The following is a 24495-nucleotide window of genomic DNA, read 5'->3' as shown; positions in this document are numbered from 1 at the left end:
AAGTTATTGCGACAACACTAAAGGAAAACTACTGAAATCGACATGATGCTAGACTAATTCTCTCACTAAAGGGGGATTAGAGTAGATCATAATTTGATTTACTTTAAAAGAAAATACTGCAGCGTTAAGAACAAAACTTTCAGCATTAAGAACAGAACTTTCTGCATTAAGAACACAACTTTTAGTATTAAGAAGAAATCTTTCAGGATTAAGAACAGAACTTTAAGTATCAAGAACACAACTTTCAGTATCAAGATACAAAGTTGTAGTATTAAGAACAAAACTGTCAGTATTAAGAACAAACCTTTCTGCATTGAGAACAGAACTGTAAGTGTACTTTATCCTAAAATTATTATTGCCTTATTCGCAATAAAGTAAATTTGTATTCTTATGAATGAGTGTCACACCTTTCTCTCTATTTGCATATGAATACCTAGATGACCATCTGGTTTGTCATTCATAAAAATGGCATCTGAGGTGGGATGCAGCACAGACATCTCTGCTCTGACTGGATCATTTGCCGATGAATCGGTCTGGCGCCGGCACCCCAGCAGCCTGTAGAGGGAGTGCTTAACCGTGGCCTGGAAGGTGGAGGAGGAGAAGTAGAAGATGATGGGGTCCAGGCAGGTGTTTGCAGTGCTGAGGAGAACGGTGTAGTACCTCCAGTGGGGGCTCTGCCCGTGCAGGTAGCCCAGCAGGTGGGAGAGGTTGTAGGGCAGGAAACAGACGACGAACACCAGCAGCGTGCCCAGTGCCATGCCCACGGCCTTCTGCCGCTTCCTGCTGCAGATCCGCGGGCGGGCGTACAGGAGACGGATGCAGCTCAGGTAGCAGAAGGCGCAGACCAGGAGCGGGACGAGGAAGAGGACGGAGGACAAATAAAGCCGCGCGGGGAGGAGGACCGCCAGCTGCCTCGGCGTGAAGTTCTCATAGCAGACGGAGGTGTCGACCGAGGAGTTGCTCTGCTGCAGGTACTGGACGATGAAGACGATGCTGCAACCGGCGGAGCCGAACACAAAGGCGATGGCGGCGCCCACCACGCCGTAGACGGGCTTGCGCAGCAGCTTGTAGTGAATAGGGAAGGCCACGCCCAGGAAGCGGTCCACGCTGACGGCCATCAGCAGGAAGGAGCTGGTGTGGATGGTGGAGAAGAAGACAAAGGAGGTGACGCTGCACAGAAAGTAGGGCAGGTCCCAGCGCATGCCGGACGCAGCCTCGTGCATCTTCAGCGGCAGGATGAGCAGGAAGAGGAGGTCCGACACCGTCAGGTTGAGCAGCAGGACGTCGGTGGGCGTGGCCTTGCTCTGGACCTTGGCGCTGAAGGCACAGAGTGAGAGGACGTTCGCGGGAAGGCCAATCAGGAAGGTCAGGATGTAGACGGACAGTATCAGCACCTGGCTCGGTATCATCCTTTAGATCAGCAGTTGGAGACCTGGGGGAGAAGCTCACCAATCAGGGCTTTATATCAGTACATTGCAGTGCAGTTCAGTCAGCTTTAGCGTTGTACAGTAGAAAGATTTATTTTGTTTACATTCGCCTGTCACCCTTCAGTAAACCACATCCATAGCACAGCAGATACTTACCTGTCAAAACAGGTAATTTTTCCATCTATGTAATATTGCCAGGCTTCGTCCCTGCCTCCCACACCCCTCTGCTGAAACACTCATTCATTTATCCACATAAAACGACAAATAAAAGGAGGTCTATATCTGGTCTTTGTAACTTGGCCAAGTGCACTTTGACAGGATTCGAATCGCTCATGCCAGTGCTTGTGTGAGGGCGGCAGTGTAGTATAATGGCTAAGGAGTTGGTCTTGTAACCTAAAGGTCACAGGTTCGATTCCCCGGTAGGACACTGCCGTTGTACCCTTGAGCAAGGTACTTAACCTGCATTGCTCCAGTATATATCCAGCTGTATAAATGGATACAATGTGCGTCACTCTGGATAAGTAATATGTAAAACTCATCCACAGAGAGTCTCGTTGGGTAGGCTGTAGGCTGAAACTTTACACTTGTGGCAGCTGAGGTGAAAGAAAGGACACAACAATCATTAACTAAACATGCAAAACCGCACTGATGCTTTACAGTGCTGGAGACCAAGGAAGACCGATTCCTGGAAATGCCATGCCAGGTGAGTGTTCAGACCAAGGGGGCGTGGTGTGAAGTTCTGGGGCCTATGGAAACGCAGTCTCCACAGGGCCCCCGTCCCAAAGCCAAGCTTCTCAGTCCAGGCTTTTGACGCCCCGTTTGACAACAGACAACAGCGCCACAGTCACTGTGCCTCAGGGGGGTCCCGTGTGTGTTAACTGTGGGCTTGTCGGTTAGGACACAAAATCCACTTTGAAGCAAAAAGGCACCACGACGAACCTACAGCTTTTCGCAAAATGCCCTCGTGGCCGTTCTGCAATGTTTTAGCACAACATGGCCAGCCCTGGCCAATGGTTTCTGGGCCTCACTGTAATCGCTGAACACAACAGTGTGATGCTCTACAAGCAGAGAAGACAGGTTATGGCATCAATGCCAAACCTTTGCGTGATACAAGGGTGTACACTGAAAGTTCCCCGACAACTAGCCTAATAGATGGTTCAACTAATAGCCTAAAGATGGTTCAAATCACTGTTTCCAAGCCACAACGGTGCGTCATTAATAGAACAAGTGCCTTCATAAAGGATTTTCTTCTTTTTTTTTTTTCAGAGGAGGCTTAAAGATTCAAACTTTTCTTCATATTGCCTGCATCAGTGAAACAGTGTATATGCTAATGGTGCAAAGCCTACATGTTAAACATAAACACAGGTGCGCAAGTTTAATGGGGAAAAAAGTTTCTTTTTTGCACAGCAACTAGGAATATTCCTTAGGAAGTCTGCTGTTTAGCCACAGAGTAAACTGAAAAGTTATGAAAAAGTAATAATTATGTATGGTCCAACATATATCTGCATTGAAATGAACTGCAGGAATGTACCAATAGAAGTCTTCTGATCGGCTATGTTGTGTATCATCCATCACACTTGCATAATGCACATGCACAAAGTAAAACATTAACACAAGAACTTTATTACTATCAGTGTTGTTTAGGCAAATCTAAGTCATAAATTTAAAAAAAAGCACAATGACTGAGAGGTAAGTTTTGGCCTGTGTCTGCTAAACTAACAACCAGAACATATAAAACACACATTTTACAACTGGCTGATGTCAATTATCATTCAACTGCTACGTCGTGGACATCAAATGTGAACTCTTATTGCGAGGAAAACAGTTTAAAACCCAGTTTTCTTACCTGTCCACCAGTTAATCTAGTCCGCTGTCAGGATTTCACTGTTTTAATCTTGGCAGAGTGAGGAGACTTCCTGTGGTCCTTATTATTTTAGTCAAAGCAGTCGGCGATGACTTGCTGTGCCCAATGACTTCACGTTTCACTGTTTTTTTGTTTAAAGATTACATACATACGGCCAAACACTTACCATGCTCTATTGATCAGATTCAGAACCAGAACCAGAACCAGACTTTTTTTTGGCCAATTATGTTTTTTATGCATGCCAGGAATTTGACTTGGTGAATCTTTGTATTTATAAAATTATGTATTGGTAAAGCACATTGTTCATTTGCCTTTTTAATGCTTAGCTGTAACTTAATATCATATCACTAGCGGGAGGTATGCTAGCGCCGCGCGGATTGACCATGAGCCTCATTTATAAAAGGGTCTAGCAATCAAATTGTATCTTAAGTAGTGGCTTATGCTGAAAATCATGAGTAAGTAATAATTTATTTTTAAAATCCCACTTTAATGTGTACATGGTAATATTTCAAGGCAAATTTTATACTAGATGCAATTTACCCGCGGGATGTGTGAAGGTACAGCATGTTTGCACGCTGTGCGCGAATCCCCAGAGTGGGCTGTGTTTGCGCCCTAAGAATAACATTCAATTGATCAATTTTAGGCCTGAAGAGTGCAAGGAATGCAACCTTATTTTGAGGAAAACGGCTGTTATTCGTCACAATCACAAGACTGAGTATATCGCAAAGCAGGTCCACGTGAGTTCAGGTTGAAGCCCAATTTAGATTTATATATCGCAGGCGAATGAAAAGCAGATAGGCTACTTAAAACCAGCACAAGCAACTTTTTTTTGGCCTCAGTTATTTTCATAAATTAAAGTGAAAACGCAACTTGGGGAAGAATCTTACTCTAATATTTTAGATTTAAAAAACAGATACTTTTTGGAAACAAGGCCCCCACTGTGCATGGGCATAGTACTTCATGCACCTGATGCTTCTACCCAATGAATAAAATCGAATTATGGGGCCATCTCTGGCCCCGAACCATTTTAATGGCCCAGGTCTGAGCTGCAGGGCCTGACTGCCCGTCATGGTGTTAAGCTCTTCCTGTGTGAAAGGCTAAATTGCGAGATGAGTCATGAAAGTTGCACAATTCTTCTCTAGTTTTGATGAGCTGATCACTGATAAATGGCTATCTAACCACATTCTCAGAAACAGGAAACTGCAGTTTGAGCGGCCTTCCTACGACCTGTTACTAAAACTGTACTTATCACAAGCCCCGGCGCTGTGCAGTGCACTTTACAAAGGAATCTGTAACGATGCAGATCACAGTTCACCCTGGCCTGAACCCCCGCACAACAAGCCAGGGGCTACGGCGGCAGGGACGAACTTCCTGGAAGCCATGTAGGAGGAAACCATCGAAGGAACCAGACTCAAAAATCACTGTCATGTGACCACAGGACCTCGGCTACATTGTCTATTGAGGAGATGTGTGCGTCACATGGACAGAGCATGCACACGTGCACCACTACAAGGCGGTCTAGATATGCATGCATTGTGGTTGACGCTATGTGTTGTGGTCTGTAAGACAGCCAGGTTTCAACCCATATTAAAATTCCCTTGGTAATGATTTTTTTTTTTTTTGTATACTGTGGCTATTTAACGTTCAATTTGATCACAAGATCATTTTATAAATGAGGCCCCTGATAAATCTGCGTCGTGTTTGCATTAAGTCATAGCGAAACACTGAAAAGGCACATGAACAGTATCCTTTACTCATATATTATTTTATAAATATACAGAGAGCAAGTGTTTTCTTTTTTTTTAAAAATAAAAAAAAACATCTTTGGTCAATATAATCGGGTTCTGGTTCTGATTCTGACGAATCGTCGGACAGGTAGTCATCAGACATCTGCCACCCAGCCCTATAAATACGGGCAACAGGAAGTCTCCTCACTCTGCCAGGACAGAGACAGCAAAGCGTGATCGCCGACTAAACAAGCTGGTGCACAGGTATGAACACTTGGCTTTAAACTGCTTTCCCCACAAACTTATCTCTCAGTTGTGCTTTTTTTTTGTGTGTGCAGATTTATGACTTTATGGTTTTCCTAAATAACACTGATAAGTGATAGAGTCCTTGTGTTAATGTTGTACTTTGAGTGAGTACAGTATACAAGCGTTATGAACTATGCACAGATTACCTGATCAGAATATTTTCATTGGTGCCTGCAATTAACATTTCAATGCAGTTACATATATGTCAGTCCAGATGTAATTCTTAATAACTTTTCAGTTTACTCTATAGATAAGCATATTCCTAGTTTCTGTAATAAAAATAATTAATTTTAAATTTAAATAATTTTTTTTTTTTAAACTACTTCCATCATTATTAAGAAAATTCTCTTTAAGCTTGCGCACTTAGGTTGATGTTACACTGTTTCACAGATGCAGGCGATACATAAAAAGAAATTTTTAATCATTAAGGCTCATCCTAAAGAAAGAAAGAAAGAAAGAAAGAAAATGAGAAGAAAACTTTTTTTTTTTCCTCAGGTTTAAGGCAAATTCAAACATATGGTGGCATTATATAGATCCAAATACAAAAAATCAACCAATTATCGATTATTTTTCATCCTTAAATCCATGGCTGATTCTTATGAAATTTGAAGTTTTGCTGGAGGGTGTCACCCAATGCAGTACCTCTTTTAGTGGCAATTGAGTTTGTGGTACTATAAATAGTCAAAAAAGTTTAAATTGCCATTGCATAACTGCACTATTTGACCTAGTGGCATGAAAACAATGCCAGTAGATCTCCCTCCACACAAAGAACTTGTTTGCCTCAAAGATCCATTACACCAAGATGCTGGATTGTCCGCCATTTTGAATTTTCTAAAATTACATTAAATTTAATTACATTTTAATTTAATTTTAATTAGGAAAGTCGGTATGGGCATTGACAGTAGGATCAAGACTCCAGCTCTTAAGGCTTAGTTCAGTCTAACCACATGGTGGCGCTATAGTGATCCCAACATGAAGAAATGTTCAAAAAGCCACTGCTGCCTCCCCAAGTTGATGGCATGGTCCACATTCTCAGTTGGAACACATGCATATACAGTTGTTGTCCACCATCATGAAGTAACAGAGTTTGCCAGCTGGAATCTGGAATCTATAGAAATATATATAATGGGCCATATGCTGAAATTCATTCTAATTGGTCCTCCAACTATTTTCTTTTAACTAGTATTCTTTTTATTAATAATGCAGTTACATTTTTATGAATGTGTACTTCATGAATGAACATCGTATTTCTGTGATGTAATTGTAATGATTTGCTGTACTATGAATTAATTTTAATGAGGGTGGACAGGTAAATATGTAAAGAAAACAAATCTACTGTAAAGCTGACTGAAGAGCACGGTAATGTACTAATATAAAGCCCTGATTGGTGGGCTTCTCTTCCAGGTCCCCAACTGGCGATGTCGCAGATGATGGTGAACCATATGGTGATACTGTCCGTCTACATCCTGACCTTCCTGATTGGCCTTCCCGCCAACGTCCTCTCACTCTGTGCCTTCAGCGTCAAGGTCCAGAGCAATGCCACGCCCACCGACGTCCTGCTGCTCAACCTGACGGTGTCGGACCTCCTCTTCCTGCTCATCCTGCCGCTGAAGATGCACGAGGCTGCGTCCGGCATGCGCTGGGACCTGCCCTACTTCCTGTGCAGCGTCACCTCCTTCGTCTTCTTCTCCACCATCTACACCAGCTCCCTCCTGCTGATGGCCGTCAGCGTGGACCGCTTTTTGAGCGTGGCCTTCCCCGTCCGCTACAAGCTGCTGCGCAAGCCCGTCTATGCCATGGTGGGCGCCGTCATCGCCTTTGTGTTCGGCTCCGCCAGTTGCAGCATCGTCTTCTTGACGCAGCACCTGCTGCCGGGAAATGGCACCGTCAACGCCTCCGTCTGCTATGAGAACTTCACGCAGAGGCAGCTGGCGGTCCTCCTCCCCGTGCGGCTTTATTTGTTCTCCGTCCTCTTCCTCGTCCCGCTCCTGGTCTGCGCCTTCTGCTACCTGAGCTGCATCCGTCTCCTGTACGCCCGCCCACGGATTTGCAGCAGGAAGCGGCAGAAGGCCGTGGGCATGGCACTGGGCACGCTGCTGGTGTTCGTCGTCTGTTTCCTGCCCTACAACCTCTCCCACCTGCTGGGCTACCTGCACGGGCAGAGCCCCCCCTGGAGGTACTACACCCTTCTCCTCAGCACCGCAAACACCTGCCTGGACCCCATCATCTTCTACTTCTCCTCCTCCACCTTCCAGGCCACGGTTAAGCACTCCCTCTACAGGCTGCTGGGGTGCCGACGCCAAATTGACTTTGTCAACGAAGGATCCAGTCAGAGCAGAGATGGCTGTGCTGCAAACCACCTTAGAGATGGCTGAGATATGATTTTTATGTATGACAAACCAGGAGGCCAGCTCCGTACACTCATGCAGTTGAACAGAAAAATGTGACGCTCATTCATAAGAAAATAAAAATTAACTTTTTTGTGAATAGAGCAATAATACTTTCACAAAATAGTACATGGTAGTTTCTTGTGTGTGAGGGTCTACCTATGTCTATCATGTGTGTGGCAAAACTATAAAGCTAATGCTTGAGTACAAACCTTCCCAAATAGCTATTCAGTTTTCATAATGCTGGAAGTTCTGTTCAGCTGAACATACTGCTCTTAAAACTGAAAGTTCTGTTCTTAACACAGAACGTTCTGTTCTTAACATGGAAAGTTTCGTTCTTAACATTGAAAGTTCTTAGAACAATCTTTCTCATGTCTATTCAATGTTCTGGAAGTCCTTCTCTTAATACTGTAAGTTCTGTTCTTAACACTGAAAGAACTGTTAACCTTTGATGCTGAAAGGTACCTATTTGTGCATCTTTTGAAAATTCATTAAGGAGGCTGATTAAGAGAAAAAGCATGAGAAGAAAAGAAGAAAGAAAGAAAGAAAGAAAGAAAGAAAGAAAGAAAGAAAGAAAGAAAGAAAGAAAGAAAGAAAGAAAGAGAAAGAAATTGTCATTTGTTATTTCAACCATGAATCCCCAGTGTGTTTCACAACAAAGCCTTCATCATGGAGGTATTCTGCTTATCTCCTTGAAGTTTTTGCTTAGAAGTTTAGATACAAACTGTAAGCCTATAAGTGATAAGTTATGAGCCTCATTCAATGGACATTGTTAACTATTGTTACCAACTGAGGACAGAAGGAAAGTACTGCAGGCTCTGACCATTGGGTTAGTCTATTGGTTGTTCTGCTAAGAGTCTTTTCATCTTGTTTTCAGAACCAAGAAGCTAACAGCCATTGGCAGAAATCTAAATTGATATTTGTGAGGCCTTGTGTCATCTTTTTTTGAAAAAAAAAAAAAAAAAACGAGTCTTCGTATGAAACTTATGTTAGTGTATTATATTGTCATTTTTGTTCATGTATGGTAATGTATTTGTTGCAGATTGCTATCACATCCATTTAACGCTGATCCCTAGTGACAAACAATCCAAAAAACTTTCTGAAAATGCAAATATAAACTAAAATCAAAATGCTGGAGGTGCAAGTAGTTTTTTAGAGGACAGACAGATATAAATTATACAAAAGCAATGCTGATATCTCATATCATTGGAAAGCCAGGTTCCACTTTTCACTTTATTGAAAATTCTGCCAAGTATGAATACATTTTCTACTCTCGGCATGTATGTAAATTGCCATTGAAATATTTTGTCCTGTGTTTGTTTGTTCTTTAAATGTGAAGTCAGATATCCATGCAAATGTTTGTTCCCCGGAAAACGTTGGCATGTCCAACCTCCCCTCGCTCTCCCCATTGCACACTGCCAATAAAGCAAATTTTCAGAATTGTTCATGTTCTTCTCTTTCTTTCAATCATTATTTCTCATTTTACCGCGGCCCAGCCATCCGCCTGCACTCGTGCATTCTGTAGGCGCACATGTAAAATATGCCTGGAAAGCAAACAGTTAGGTTGTTAAGAGTCATGGCAAGTATGCATTTAAGGAAGCAGCCATTTTCTTTATTTTGATGTGAAGCACATCATGGACTTCACTTGTAAGTCACCCATTCACTCACTCACTCCTGCACTCATTCACTCACTCACTCACTCACTCACTCACTTACTCACTCACTCACTGACTCACTCATTCACTCACTTACTCTTAAACAAGTATTGCTTTTCTAGTGGTTACAAAAAAATATGGCCAAACCACAATCCAATAAATGGATTTCAGTAGGTGTGGCTTGTTAGAAAAATGCCAAAAATACTAAAATGACTACCATCTGACAAAAAGGTATAGAAGTTGCATTAATAGTTAAATTAAGACTTCATTCCTCAGGTTTAAGGCAAATTCAAACATATGGTGGCATTATATAGATCCAAATACAAAAAATCAACCAATTATCGATTATTTTTCATCCTTAAATCCATGGCTGATTCTTATGAAATTTGAAGTTTTGCTGGAGGGTGTCACCCAATGCAGTACCTCTTTTAGTGGCAATTGAGTTTGTGGTACTATAAATAGTCAAAAAAGTTTAAATTGCCATTGCATAACTGCACTATTTGACCTAGTGGCATGAAAACAATGCCAGTAGATCTCCCTCCACACAAAGAACTTGTTTGCCTCAAAGATCCATTAGACCAAGATGCTGGATTGTCCGCCATTTTGAATTTTCTAAAATTACATTAAATTTAATTACATTTTAATTTAATTTTAATTAGGAAAGTCGGTATGGGCATTGACAGTAGGATCAAGACTCCAGCTCTTAAGGCTTAGTTCAGTCTAACCACATGGTGGCGCTATAGTGATCCCAACATGAAGAAATGTTCAAAAAGCCACTGCTGCCTCAGATAGGTCCCCAAGTTGATGGCATGGTCCACATTCTCAGTTGGAACACATGCATATACAGTTGTTGTCCACCATCATGAAGTAACAGAGTTTGCCAGCTGGAATCTGGAATCTATAGAAATATATATAATGGGCCATATGCTGAAATTCATTCTAATTGGTCCTCCAACTATTTTCTTTTAACTAGTATTCTTTTTATTAATAATGCAGTTACATTTTTATGAATGTGTACTTCATGAATGAACATCGTATTTCTGTGATGTAATTGTAATGATTTTCTGTACTATGAATTAATTTTAATGAGGGTGGACAGGTAAATATGTAAAGAAAACAAATCTACTGTAAAGCTGACTGAAGAGCACGGTAATGTACTAATATAAAGCCCTGATTGGTGGGCTTCTCTTCCAGGTCCCCAACTGGCGATGTCGCAGATGATGGTGAACCATATGGTGATACTGTCCGTCTACATCCTGACCTTCCTGATTGGCCTTCCCGCGAACGTCCTCTCACTCTGTGCCTTCAGCGTCAAGGTCCAGAGCAATGCCACGCCCACCGACGTCCTGCTGCTCAACCTGACGGTGTCGGACCTCCTCTTCCTGCTCATCCTGCCGCTGAAGATGCACGAGGCTGCATCCGGCATGCGCTGGGACCTGCCCTACTTCCTGTGCAGCGTCACCTCCTTCGTCTTCTTCTCCACCATCTACACCAGCTCCCTCCTGCTGATGGCCGTCAGCGTGGACCGCTTTTTGAGCGTGGCCTTCCCCGTCCGCTACAAGCTGCTGCGCAAGCCCGTCTACGCCATGGTGGGCGCCGTCATCGCCTTTGTGTTCGGCTCCGCCAGTTGCAGCATCGTCTTCTTGACGCAGCACCTGCTGCCGGGAAATGGCACCGTCAACGCCTCCGTCTGCTATGAGAACTTCACGCCGAGGCAGCTGGCGGTCCTCCTCCCCGTGCGGCTTTATTTGTTCTCCGTCCTCTTCCTCGTCCCGCTCCTGGTCTGCGCCTTCTGCTACCTGAGCTGCATCCGTCTCCTGTACGCCCGCCCACGGATTTGCAGCAGGAAGCGGCAGAAGGCCGTGGGCATGGCACTGGGCACGCTGCTGGTGTTCGTCGTCTGTTTCCTGCCCTACAACCTCTCCCACCTGCTGGGCTACCTGCACGGGCAGAGCCCCCCCTGGAGGTACTACACCCTTCTCCTCAGCACCGCAAACACCTGCCTGGACCCCATCATCTTCTACTTCTCCTCCTCCACCTTCCAGGCCACGGTTAAGCACTCCCTCTACAGGCTGCTGGGGTGCCGACGCCAAATTGACTTTGTCAACGAAGGATCCAGTCAGAGCAGAGATGGCTGTGCTGCAAACCACCTTAGAGATGGCTGAGATATGATTTTTATGTATGACAAACCAGGAGGCCAGCTCCGTACACTCATGCAGTTGAACAGAAAAATGTGACGCTCATTCATAAGAAAATAAAAATTAACTTTTTTGTGAATAGAGCAATAATACTTTCACAAAATAGTACATGGTAGTTTCTTGTGTGTGAGGGTCTACCTATGTCTATCATGTGTGTGGCAAAACTATAAAGCTAATGCTTGAGTACAAACCTTCCCAAATAGCTATTCAGTTTTCATAATGCTGGAAGTTCTGTTCAGCTGAACATACTGCTCTTAAAACTGAAAGTTCTGTTCTTAACACAGAACGCTCTGTTCTTAACATGGAAAGTTTCGTTCTTAACATTGAAAGTTCTTAGAACAATTTTTCTCATGTCTATTCAATGTTCTGGAAGTCCTTCTCTTAATACTGTAAGTTCTGTTCTTAACACTGAAAGAACTGTTAACCTTTGATGCTGAAAGGTACCTATTTGTGCATCTTTTGAAAATTCATTAAGGAGGCTGATTAAGAGAAAAAGCATGAGAAGAAAAGAAGAAAGAAAGAAAGAAAGAAAGAAAGAAAGAAAGAAAGAAAGAAAGAAAGAAAGAGAAAGAGAAATTGTCATTTGTTATTTCAACCATGATTCCCCAGTGTGTTTCACAACAAAGCCTTCATCATGGAGGTATTCTGCTTATCTCCTTGAAGTTTTTGCTTAGAAGTTTAGATACAAACTGTAAGCCTATAAGTGATAAGTTATGAGCCTCATTCAATGGACATTGTTAACTATTGTTACCAACTGAGGACAGAAGGAAAGTACTGCAGGCTCTGACCATTGGGTTAGTCTATTGGTTGTTCTGCTAAGAGTCTTTTCATCTTGTTTTCAGAACCAAGAAGCTAACAGCCATTGGCAGAAATCTAAATTGATATTTGTGAGGCCTTGTGTCATCTTTTTTTGAAAAGAAAAAAAAAAAAAAACGAGTCTTCGTATGAAACTTATGTTAGTGTATTATATTGTCGTTTTTGTTCATGTATGGTAATGTATTTGTTGCAGATTGCTATCACATCCATTTAACGCTGATCCCTAGTGACAAACAATGCAAAAAACTTTCTGAAAATGCAAATATAAACTAAAATCAAAATGCTGGAGGTGCAAGTAGTTTTTTAGAGGACAGACAGATATAAATTATACAAAAGCAATGCTGATATCTCATATCATTGGAAAGCCAGGTTACACTTTTCACTTTATTGAAAATTCTGCCAAGTATGAATACATTTTCTACTCTTGGCATGTATGTAAATTGCCATTGAAATATTTTGTCCAGTGTTTGTTTGTTCTTTAAATGTGAAGTCAGATATCCATGCAAATGTTTGTTCCCCGGAAAACGTTGGCATGTCCAACCTCCCCTCGCTCTCCCCATTGCACACTGCCAATAAAGCAAATTTTCAGAATTGTTCATGTTCTTCTCTTTCTTTCAATCATTATTTCTCATTTTACCGCGGCCCAGCCATCCGCCTGCACTCGTGCCTTCTGTAGGCGCACATGTAAAATATGCCTGGAAAGCAAACAGTTAGGTTGTTAAGAGTCATGGCAAGTATGCATTTAAGGAAGCAGCCATTTTCTTTATTTTGATGTGAAGCACATCATGGACATCACTTGTAAGTCACCCATTCACTCACTCACTCCTGCACTCATTCACTCACTTACTCACTTACTCACTCACTCACTCACTTACTCACTCACTCACTGACTCACTCATTCACTCACTTACTCACTCACTCATTCACTTGCTTGCTCGCTCACTCACTCACTCTCTCACTCACTTATTCATTCATAATCTCCTGCACTCACTCACTCATTCACTCACTCACGATTAGCTGAAACTTTCCTACAAGGGGAGCAATTAGTACTCAAGCAGCGGAAACTTGGAATTTGAACTCTGAACTTTAAACTCGGTCAAAATGCCAAAAGTGAAACCGTATAAAACATAAATTTTATACTTTTATTTTAAGTATAAAATATAAACAAATAAATTGTTCTTTGCCTTTGCAATATACCAGATGTTCTTTAAAATTGTTGTTTGCTCTTTATTTAAAAAAAAAAAAAAAAAAACAGGTATTGGTTCATGCTCCGTTTTGGCATTGGTACCACTTTAAAAGTATCATTTTACCAGCAAAATCTGGCCCAAAGGAAGATGTATGAAAAAGATTGCATTGAAAGGCCGAGAGTTTTTAGTGTCGGGTCTCAGGAGCAACGAGACAAGCACACAGAAGGACGGACGGAGAACAGGAAGACAGAAGCAGAAGAAAGATAAGAGAACGGAGATAGAGGTTATTTTTTCCCCTGACCAATGTGGTTCCGGGAGGGGAAAGCGAGTGTGAAACAGAGGTGCGAGTGAGGAGGAGTAATGACGTTTAGCTTGAAATGATTCATCACTTAAAAAAAAAAAAACTGTACAAAAAAAAACTATCTGTTCATTTTCACACAGCTCTATTTGTGTGATGTTCTAATGCACTGTTTGTTGTGTGTTTGCTGCTTTGTTGTTGTATTCTCAGTGCGTCGCTGTACAAGGGAGAGCTTTACTCTCAATCGGCCTCTTTCCCAGGTTGAATAAAGGAAGAGAAGAAAATGCTTGGCTAAGGACTTATTTTGAAATAAGCTTAGCTGCGTGTGTTCCAGCATCCAACATCACTGCGCCTACTAACTTGTGGGCATCCATTGCTGTCAGCCTCTCATCTGTTATACGCATTAAGGCAGTGAAAGTGCAATGGCCTGCTCAATTTGCACGCTGAAGTTCAGTAATTAGCACATTGCCTGTAAAATATGTTTGGAACCTATCCAAATGACCCTGCTTCAGGATTGGTAGTAGGCTAACTGGTCAACTATTTGCCCCTGTGAATGAATGAATGAAGATCTTTCATCTTTGGGCAACGGTGTCATAATGGGTTCATTCCACTTCTCTGGAAATATATCTTTGAATAAACTTATCTTTATATATATATATATATGACATATGGGGCCAGACAGATGTTTGGCTGCAATTCTTACCGATCCTTCATTTAAACTATCAATTCCTGATGAGACAGTGTCTGTGGGCGTGTATTTGTGTAAATGTATAAAAGTTGTGTTTATGCAAATTACTCTATTTGTGTGTGTGTGTGTGTGTGTGTGTGTGGACACGTGTGTGTGTGTGTGTGGACACGTATTACTATCTTTGTGAGAACCAAATGGCCCCACAAGGATAGAAAGATGAGGAAATTTACAGAAGGTGAGTACCTTTTGCTGGTCCCCACAAGCTCAAGAGGCTGTTTTAGGGTTAGGGATAGGGTTACAATTAGGTTAAGGTTTGGGTTAAGGTTAGTAGTGGTTGGGGTTAGGTTTAGGGTTAGAGATTATGGAATGAATGTAGTCAATGGGAAGTCCTCACAAGTATAGCAATAAATTCTTGTGTGTGTGTATGTGTGTGTGTGTATGTGTGTGTAGGTGTGCGTGTGTGTGTGTGTATGTGTGTGTGTGTGTGTGTGTGTGTGTGTGTGCGTGTGTGTGTGCGTGTGTGTGTGTGTGTGTGTGTGTGTGTGTGTGCGTGTGTGTGTGTCTGGATGAGAAGGAGATGGTTTAGTCAATGATCCCAGAAAACACAACATTGCCAGTAAGATCATGAACGCACGAGTGGCGTTCCAGTAGGCTGTGCCAGAGGGAGGGAGAGAGAGAACAAGAGAATGACCGAGGGAGAAAAATTCAGAGAGAGAGAGAGACGCAATTTTTATGCTTGTGTATTCAAACCTCTAATGAGGTCGATTTCAGTAATAGATAAAGGCATGAGACACCGACTAGTGGAAAAAAAAACAAGCAATCTGGGTCATCGGAAATTATCATCAACTTTTGATTGTGGGCAAGACGCACATTTGGGTGGGCTGAGCCCACCCCTGCCCATAGCCACCGCCAGCCGTGCCCTTTACTTTGTTTGGAGATACGGCACCAAGATACATTTTCATGTCTTGTGAATTTTAGTTTTTTATGTGCATCGTATGGTACAAGGTTGCCAACAGCAGTGCAGTGTCCACCCTTTTGGGTTAAAGACCCAGTTGCCTAACCATTATACTACACTTCTGCCTATTTTTCTTTTTTTTTTTTTTAAACAGTCCCTGGGCTTGGATGAGTTTCCTTATCGCTAACAGGCCATGAGAAGGCTGACATTTAAACGATAAGACGCCTGCGCAGACCGAAGAGTCTTTCCTGTGAGACTGAGGAAAGGAGAGAATGCCTTTGAGAATGTGTTTAGATAATCATTTATCAGTGATAGTGTAACCGATGAGGAAAAGGCATGTTGTAAAAATGTATGTCTGGCATTTTTTACCTTCGGCTCTTAGCAGATGCATTTCTTTACACAAGTGACAGGAAGTCAGGCTTTGCAGCCCAGACCTGGGCCTTAAAAAAGACATGGGGCCAGAGGTTAACCCACAATTTCCTTTAATTCAGTGGGTAGAGGTATCAGATGCATGAAGTACTGTGACCATGTACAGGGACCCCATTTCTAGAAAAAAAATTAATCATCTTTTTGCTTGTTTTAAACATAATTGCAAGATCACTTCCCAGGTTGTGCTCATGCTGAATTATTATTATTTATTTTTTTTAACTGTGACCTATGTACTTACATACCTGTGATATATGAATCTCAAATTTACTTCAATTTGAACCCATGTGAATATGTGCTTTACAATTATGCAGTCTTATTATTGCGACAAATAACAGCCATTTTTTCTCTCAATAAGTTGCATTACAACATTTCCTGCACTGTTCATGCCCACTTTGCTTATTTGCGCACAACCCTAAAATATGCAGTACCTCCACATGTCCAGCAGGGTAACTTACGTTTAGCATACACTTAGTATAGAGATATTATCATATCCACATAAAAGTGGGATTTTATAAATAATCACTTAGTTGTAGTTTTTTGGATAAGCCACTACTAAAGATACAATTTGATTGCTAGACCATTTTATAAACAAGGCACATAGTCTATCTGAACGGTGCTAGCATACCTCCCATTAGTGATATGACATTAAGTTACAGCTAAGCATAAACAAGGCTAATTAACAATATGCTTAACTAAAACATTACTTTATGAATACAAAAAGAGAGCAACTGATTCACCAAGTGACATTCCTTGTACACATGAAAAAACATACTTGGCCAATAAAGTCTGGCTTTGGTTCTGATTCTGATCAATAGGGCCTGTTGAATGTTTAGTTTGTACGTACTCTTAAACTAGACATGAAGTCATTGGACACAGCAAGTCATCACCGACTGCTTTGACTAAAATGATAAGTACCACAGGAAGTCTCCTCACTCTGCCAAGATTAAAACAGTGAAATCCTGACAGCGGACTAGATTAACTGGTGGACAGGTAAGAAAACTTGGTTTTAAACTGTTTTCCTCGCAATAAGAGTTCACATTTGATGTCCATGACTTAACGGTTGAATGATGTGACATCAGCCTCTTATAAAATTTGTGTTTACATGTTTTCTTGTTAATGTGTGAAGCAGCAAAACCTGATTCAAACGTATCTATTTGTCAAGCATTTGTGTGTGTGTGTGTGTGTGTGTGTGTGTATTTATGTGTTTGAAAACTTTGGGTTCCCTTAATTAATCTGATAGCAAAGTTCTTGTGTTAATGTTTCACTTTGAGTGTATGCCAAATGCAGGTGTGATGAACTGTACAGAAAATAACCGATCAAACAATTTCCATCGGTGTGTTCCTGCAGTTCATTATAGTGTCATAATATGTTGGTTTAGACCTAATTTTTTGTTTACTCTGTAGATAATCAGCAAGTTTCCTTGAGAATATAGTGCACCTTACATTGACAAGCCCAGTCCTCAAATCACAAAATTTGGTGCACAGGTCCCTCTCCTTAGCAGAAAAAAATTGTCCATGTAATTTGCTGTAATTTTATCATTTTTTAATTACTGTATTCCTGTGTCTATGTTTGAAATATGCTATACAAATACAAATTGATTTTCCACTATTTGGAATTTTTTGGAAAATGCTGAAAATGCTTCTCTTACCAAAATGGACCAATTTGGACATATTTTGGATTGTACCTCACACATACCTTTATACAGATTTTACTTTCCTAGTGGTTATGAAAAATACAGGCAAATGATGATCTAATTAATTGGCAGTGAGCATGGTTTGTCACAAAAATGATAATAATTCTAAAATTGTTTATCATAGAGTTGTGAAAGTTGGTCCGTGCATTAACAGTTAAACTAAGATTAATGCCCTAAAGTTTTAGCCCAGTCTATCCAAATGGTGGCACTATAGAGACCATATTTTGAAGAAATTTTCAAAAATTCACTGCTGCATCAGACAGGTCCATAAATTGATGGCATGTTCCACAATCTCAGTTGGAACATATACATGTAATGTTTGTGTTCACCATCATAGAGTCATAGAGTTTCCCAACTGTTGCTGATGTTGCTTGGACCCCAGAAATTGCTATACATGTGATTTTTATTTCTCTTCTTAATGATGTTCCAAACAGTTGGTTTGGGTTACCCTAAGGTTTTGGCATACATTTCTGATTGTTTCTTTCTTGTTTTTCTGCCTCATAATGGCTTCCTTTGTCTTCCATTGGCACAACTCTGGTCCTCATGTTGACAAATGCCAATAACAGCCTCCAAAGGCAATCAAAACAGTAGAATCAAAACTATACACTGAAATCTCTCTAATATTTGCGCCAAGGAAGGAATTGAACACACAAAGTGCTGTTATTTCCGAAACAAAAATGCTTAAAACACCATTAAATAAAAACTAAGAATGTGCACTTCAACCATGAGTGAACTGTTAGATTAAAATTGTGGAGTACAAAACAAAATCAGTATATATATATATATATATATATATATATATACTGATTTTGTTTTTGTGCTCACTGTGTATACATAGTGGTCCTGGTCCACAAACTATTTTCTTTTCTTTTAACGTAGTACTCTTTTTAATAATCATGCAATTACATTTTCATAAATGTACATTTTACAAATGAGTATTGTATTTCTGTGGTGTAAGCATATTGATGTGCTACTATCAATGTAGTTTAATGGGGGGGGGGGTGTGAATATATAAAGAAAATAAATCTACTGTACAACGCTAAAGCTGACTGAACTGCACTGCAATGTACTGGTATAAAGCCCTGATTGGTGAGCTTCTCCCCCAGGATGATACCGAGCCAGGTGCTGATACTGTCCGTCTACATCCTGACCTTCCTGATTGGCCTTCCCGCCAACGTCCTGTGCCTCTGTGCCTTGACACTTAAGGTCCAGAGCAAGGCCACGCCCACCGACGTCCTGCTGCTCAACCTGACGGTGTCGGACCTCCTCTTCCTGCTCATCCTGCCGCTGAAGATGCACGAGGCTGCGTCCGGCATGCGCTGGGACCTGCCCTACTTCCTGTGCAGCGTCACCTCCCTTGTCTTCTACTCCACCATCTACACCAGCTCCCTCCTGCTGATGGCCGTCAGCGTGGACCGCTTTTGGAGCGTGGCCTTCCCTATTCACTACAAGCTGCTGCGCAAGCCCGTCTACGCCATGGTGGGCGCCGCCATCGCCTTTGTGTTCGGCTCCGCCGGTTGCGGCATCCTCTTCTTGACCCAGCACCTGCTGCGGGGAAATGACACCATCAACGCCTCCGTCTGCTATGAGAACTTCACGCCGAGGCAGCTGGCGTTCCTCCTCCCCGCGCGGCTTTATTTGTCCTCCGTCCTCTTCCTCGTCCCGCTCCTGGTCTGCGCCTTCTGCTACCTGAGCTGCATCCGTCTCCTGTACGCCCGCCCACGGATCTGCAGCAGGAAGCGGCAGAAGGCCGTGGGCATGGCACTGGGCACGCTGCTGGTGTTCGTCGTCTGTTTCCTCCCCTACAACCTCTCCCACCTGCTGGGCTACCTGCACGGGCAGAGCCCCTCCTGGAGGTACTACACCGTTCTCCTCAGCACCGCAAACACCTGCCTGGACCCCATCATCTTCTACTTCTCCTCCTCCACCTTCCAGGCCACCATAAAGCACTCCCTCTACAGGCTGCTGGGGTGCCGACTTTGACCTTGTCAACGATGGCAGTCAGAGTAGATATGGCTGAGATATCATTTTTATGAATGACAAACCTGTTGGCCAACTCCATATTCTTATGCAGCTAACCAGAAAAGTGTGACATTGAATTTTCTTTTTTGGGAATAGAGCAATAATAATTTAGAAATAAATTACATGATGATTTCTTTAGAGTGTGTGTCAACATATTTTTAATCTAGGTGTGGCGAAATTTGAAAGGTAATGCCTCAGCTAATTGCTTGAGTGCAAACCTTCCCAAATAGCTACTCAGTTTTCATAATACTGGAAGTTCTGTTCAGCTGAACATTCTGCTCTTAAAACTGAAATTTCTTTTCTTATCACTAAAATTTCTGAGCACAAAACTTCTCAGGTCTATTTAGTGTTCTTAACACTGGAAGTTCTTATCTTAATACTGTAAGTTCTGTTCTTAACACCTGAAAGAACTGTTAACCTTCTGTTGATGCTGAAAGGTTCCTATTTGTGCATCTTCTGAACATTCATTAAGGAGGCTGATTAAGAGAAATGGCATTTCAATTATTTCATAAAATATTATTTATTCAACCTCTATTTAACCAGGCTAACCAATCATATTGATATCCACACCTCTTCGCCAAGTGGCAAGACAAATTAACATCTGGTGTTACAGACAAAATTCATTGCAAAACTGGGCTTGCTACCTTGAAGTTCAAGATGCTGTTGTTAGTGGAAGGGTGGAGAAAAGAAGAAATTGTCATTTGCTGAAGGGAGTTGACATATCTTATTTCCGAATTTCCACCATGAACCCCCAGTGTGTTTCACAACAAAGCCTTCATCATGGTGATATTCGGCATATCTCCTCAAAGCTTTTAGTTATAAGCTCAGATATAAACTATAAGCCTAATGATAAGCCACGAGCCTCATTCGAAGTGTCCTTGAGCACGACACCTAACCCCTAAATGCTCTGGTTAATGAGAGGCATTAATGGTAAAGCGCTTTGGATAAAAGCGCTATATAAATGCAGTCCATTTACCATTTACCATTCAATTGACATTGTTAACTATTGTTACCAACCGAGGACAGAAGGAACGTACTGCAGGCTCTGACCAATGGGTTAGTCTATCTGTTGTTCTGCTAGCAGTCTGTCCATTTTGTTTTCATAACCAAGAGTCTAACATCCATTGGCAGAGATCTAAACTGATATTTGAAAGGCCTTGTGTTTTTATATTAAGCCGATGTTACTGTATTGTATTGTTGTTTTTTCGTGTATGGTAATGTATTTGTTGAAAATTGCTATCACATCCATTTAACTCTAGTCCCTAGTGAACAACAATGTAAATAACTTTCTGAAAATGTACTTGTGAACTAAAAACGAAATGCTGGACGTGCAAGTAGTTTTTAGAGGACACACAGACAGACATTATTCAAAAACGATGCCGATATTTCAAATCATTGGAAAGCCAGGTTCCACTTTTCACTTTATTGAAAATTCTGCCAAGTATGAATGCATTTTCTACTCTCGGCGTCTATGTAAATTGACATTGAAATATTTTGTCCAGTGTTTGTTTGTTCTTTAAATGTGAAGTCAGATATCCATGCAAATGTTTTTTCCCGAAAAACGTTGGCATGTCCAACCTCCCCTCGCTCTCCCCATTGCACACTGCCAATAAAGCAAATTGTCTGAATTGTTCATGTTCTTCTCTTTCTTTCAATCATTATTTCTCATTTTACCGGGGCCCAGCCATCCGCCTGCACTCGTGCATTCTGTAGGCGCACATGTAAAATATGCCTGGAAACCAAAGAGCAAGATTGTTAAGGGTCATGGCACTTAAGGAAGCATGTTTTAGATGCGAAGCAGCTCATGGACTGGTCCTGTAAGTCACTCACACACTCACTCCTTCATTAACTCACTCAGTCTTGCACTCATTCACTCACTCACTCACTCACTCACTCATTCTCTCATTCACACACTCACTCACTCACTCACTCACTCATTCTCTCATTCACACACTCACTCACTCACTCACTCACTCACTCATTTACTTGCTTGCTTGCTCACTCACTCATTCACTCACTCACTCACTCACTCATTCGCTCATTCACACACTCACTCACTCACTCACTCACTCACTCACTCATTTACTCGCTTGCTCACTCGCTCGCTCACTCACTCACTCACATTTAACAGGCTGAAGATTCTCTACATGGGGGAGCAATTAGCACTCCAGTAGCAGAACTTTTAACTTGAAGTTTTAACTTTAAACTTAAAAAAGTATAAAATATAAACAAATAAATTGTTCTTTGCCTTTGCAATATAAAATATGTTCTTTAATGTTGTTGTTTGCACTTTGCCTATTGTTATGTTTGCCTATTCAGTGGAACCCCCCCCCCCCCCCCACCCCTCACCCTTCTGTGTGGTCCTGTCTCCAACAATCATGAGCAATTCACCTCCTTGAGCAGGACACGTTTATGTATTTACTAGCGCATGCACTTATCGATTCGTCATCACAGTCCTCACCTGCAAAAAAGGTCATGAGCAGGGCCACCCAGCCCAGGATGTAGGACCAGGAGAAGCGCCAGTCTCCGAAGCGCTTCCCCAGGAAGTTCACCGTCACCCCCGTGTAAATGGCCATGGCCAGCAGCACAAACAGAGCTGCCCGGGGAGAGAGAGGACAGGCAGGAGAGGGGGAAAGAGAAGGAGAGGAAGAGGAAGATTTAGGAGTGTGGCGCTGGGGAAGGAGTGTGTGTGTGTGCGCGGTGTGTGTGTGTGCGCGTGGTGCGTGAACGCGTATATGTTTTGACGTGTGAGTGTGTCTGTGCTAATGACTGTTACATGTGTGTTTGCGTGTATTTGTCTTGTGTGTGAATGCGAACATGTGAGCATATGAGTGTGAATGTGAATTATTTTGTGTGTGTGTGTGTGTGTGCATTTGTTGGAATATGAGCCTGTACATGCGTGTTGGTGTTCATGCATGTTAATGACTCTGTATGTTTGTATGTGCACATGGGAGTGAGAGTGCAGTATGTGTGAATCTGTGCATCTGTGAGAGTGTGTGTGTGTGTGTTTGTGTGTGAGAGAGAGAGAGAGAGAGACCCACTGGAGATGAAGAACATAATCCCAGCTGCGAAGGATCGGTTGAACCTCTCAAAGGCGGAGAAGTGGGCGAAGGAGAGGATCCCGGCAATGATTCCCGAAAAGCAGGACATCGCAGACAAGATCATGAACGCACGAGTGGCGTTCCAGTAGGCTGTGCCAGAGGGAGGGAGAGAGAGAGAGAAAAGAGGATGACCGAGGGAGAAAAAAACAGAGATAAAGAGGGAGAAGCAGTTTTTATGCTTGTGTATTCAAACCTCGAATGAGGCCCGATTTCAGTAATAGATAAAGACATGAGACACCTGTGAGTAGGGGAAAAGAAAACGAACAATCACAATCATCGGAAATCATCAGCCCGCCTCAGTCTCATCATGAGAGAAGAGATGCAAAGACAGGCAAAACAAATATAAACCACAATCCCTTTTTTTTTGTTTGTTTGGAGAAAAGGCACCTTTTACTCTGATAAGGCAATCTGCTCAGAAGTACGGCTCAACGTACAGCTTTTGCTAACCGTGTCAATTTTTTTATGCTGAAGTTTGCCTTTTTTGTTTTGCAGATAATCGTGTTGCTACCTGATGATGCAGATAGCCCCACTCCATTTCAAACAGGCCTCCGATTTCCTGACTTCAGAACGATTCTTCTCGCCCGTGTGTTCACTAAGATTTCAGCGGACACATTTATTACGGTCTGAGTTCTGGCGATGGCGCTGGTTGAGATGCAGTGAAGCTGAGGTGGCATAATAACAGCACGGTTGGCTCATACGGGCAAGGCGCCACGCCGTGGTGCATGGACGAGTCTCAGATTGAATCCGGACTGTGCCAGTGCAGCTCCAACAGGGCGACGCCCAATCGCATGGGTGGGTTCGGTTAATTAGGGGCCTGTGTTCCATCACGATCTTGCAACACACCCCCCCACCCCTCCCCCGCTGGTCAATCGGGTGCCTGTGGACTGCCCGTTAAAGCCGCATATGAAAGGCCTTCCTCCTACTCCACCCTGTGCAAGCTCAGCTGCAGTCTGCGGGGTGGAATGAAGCGGAAGTGCGACCCCTCGAGTTTGGGAGTAGAACCGCACCCCCAAATTGGCAGCGGCGGTCCTGCATGAACACAGATGCCGATGCAGTCGGCCATTCCACTACAGCGTGCGAATTCGGACATGCTAAGCCCCACGCTAGGCGTCAAATTTATGGGGTAGCAGTGTCCCCTCAGAGCAAGGAGGTCCTGGGTTCAAATCCCACCTGGGCCTTTCTGTGTGGAGTTTGAATGTACTCCGGTTTCCTCCCACAGTCCAAAGACATGCTGGTAGTCTGATTGGAGATGCTCAATTGCCCAAAGGTGTGAGTGTGTGAGCAAATGGTGAGTGAATGGTGCGTGGGTGAATGGTGTGTGTGTGTGCCCTACAGTGGAGTGGCGGCCTGTCCGTGGTGTATTCCACTCGCCCCAAAGCATGCTGGGTTAGGATCCAGCACCCCCCGCGGCCCTGCCCAGGATAAGCGGGTATTATAATCATGGATGGATGGACAAAGACAATAACAGCGATTGCACTGGGTCCGCGACTCACCGATGCTGTCGGTCTGCATGTAGCACTTGTTGGTCATGCAGTACCTCCACAGGCCCTGGTGGGCGAAGCTGCCCGACAGTCTGTACTGCATCCAGTAGTCTGTGGCGCAGGACACCACCAGCAGGATGTTCCCCACAATCGCACAGAAAAGCCCTCCACCCATGAAACTGTACATCCTGGGGGGGGGGGGGGGGGAGGGAGAGTGGGAGAGAGAGGGGGGAGGAGGGAGAGGGAGGGAGAGAGTGAGAG

General features: G+C 42.8%; 5 protein-coding genes across 5 annotated transcripts in view; 3 read left to right on the top strand and 2 right to left on the bottom strand.

Moving 5' to 3' along the window:
* Nucleotides 1-401: 401 nt before the first annotated feature.
* On the bottom strand, nt 402-3010 carry LOC118232334 (free fatty acid receptor 2-like). The gene is made up of 2 exons (XM_035427277.1): nt 3003-3010; nt 402-1410 (listed from the first exon to the last, which is right to left on the bottom strand). The coding sequence occupies exons 1-2, from the start codon at nt 3008-3010 to the stop codon at nt 402-404; spliced, it is 1017 nt and encodes a 338-aa protein (XP_035283168.1).
* Nucleotides 3011-5234: 2224 nt separating this feature from the next.
* On the top strand, nt 5235-8664 carry LOC118209856 (free fatty acid receptor 3-like). The gene is made up of 2 exons (XM_035385557.1): nt 5235-5282; nt 6729-8664. The coding sequence occupies exon 2, from the start codon at nt 6743-6745 to the stop codon at nt 7697-7699; it is 957 nt and encodes a 318-aa protein (XP_035241448.1). The 5' UTR covers nt 5235-5282; nt 6729-6742; the 3' UTR covers nt 7700-8664.
* Nucleotides 8665-10563: 1899 nt separating this feature from the next.
* Nucleotides 10564-12114, top strand: LOC118210948 (free fatty acid receptor 3-like). Its single transcript, XM_035387492.1, has one exon. The coding sequence runs from the start codon at nt 10575-10577 to the stop codon at nt 11529-11531; it is 957 nt and encodes a 318-aa protein (XP_035243383.1). The 5' UTR covers nt 10564-10574; the 3' UTR covers nt 11532-12114.
* Nucleotides 12115-18737: 6623 nt separating this feature from the next.
* Nucleotides 18738-19613, top strand: LOC118232273 (free fatty acid receptor 3-like). The gene has a single exon (XM_035427169.1). The coding sequence runs from the start codon at nt 18738-18740 to the stop codon at nt 19611-19613; it is 876 nt and encodes a 291-aa protein (XP_035283060.1).
* A 1112-nt stretch (nt 19614-20725) lies between these two features.
* Nucleotides 20726-24495, bottom strand: part of LOC118212099 (lens fiber membrane intrinsic protein-like) — a 6812-nt gene continuing 3042 nt past the window's right edge. Inside the window, exons 2-5 of the mRNA XM_035389699.1 lie at nt 24247-24422; nt 22694-22843; nt 22114-22248; nt 20726-21384 (exon numbers count right to left, since the gene is read on the bottom strand). Coding sequence (XP_035245590.1) covers nt 21323-21384; nt 22114-22248; nt 22694-22843; nt 24247-24421 — 522 coding nt within the window. The 5' untranslated portion in view covers nt 24422 and the 3' untranslated portion in view covers nt 20726-21322. The remainder of the gene's footprint in view (nt 21385-22113; nt 22249-22693; nt 22844-24246; nt 24423-24495) is intronic.

The sequence above is a fragment of the Anguilla anguilla genome, chromosome 1 (genome assembly GCF_013347855.1).
Source record: "Anguilla anguilla isolate fAngAng1 chromosome 1, fAngAng1.pri, whole genome shotgun sequence".
NCBI lineage: Eukaryota > Metazoa > Chordata > Actinopteri > Anguilliformes > Anguillidae > Anguilla > Anguilla anguilla.
This window is presented reverse-complemented; position numbering and strand designations above follow the sequence as displayed.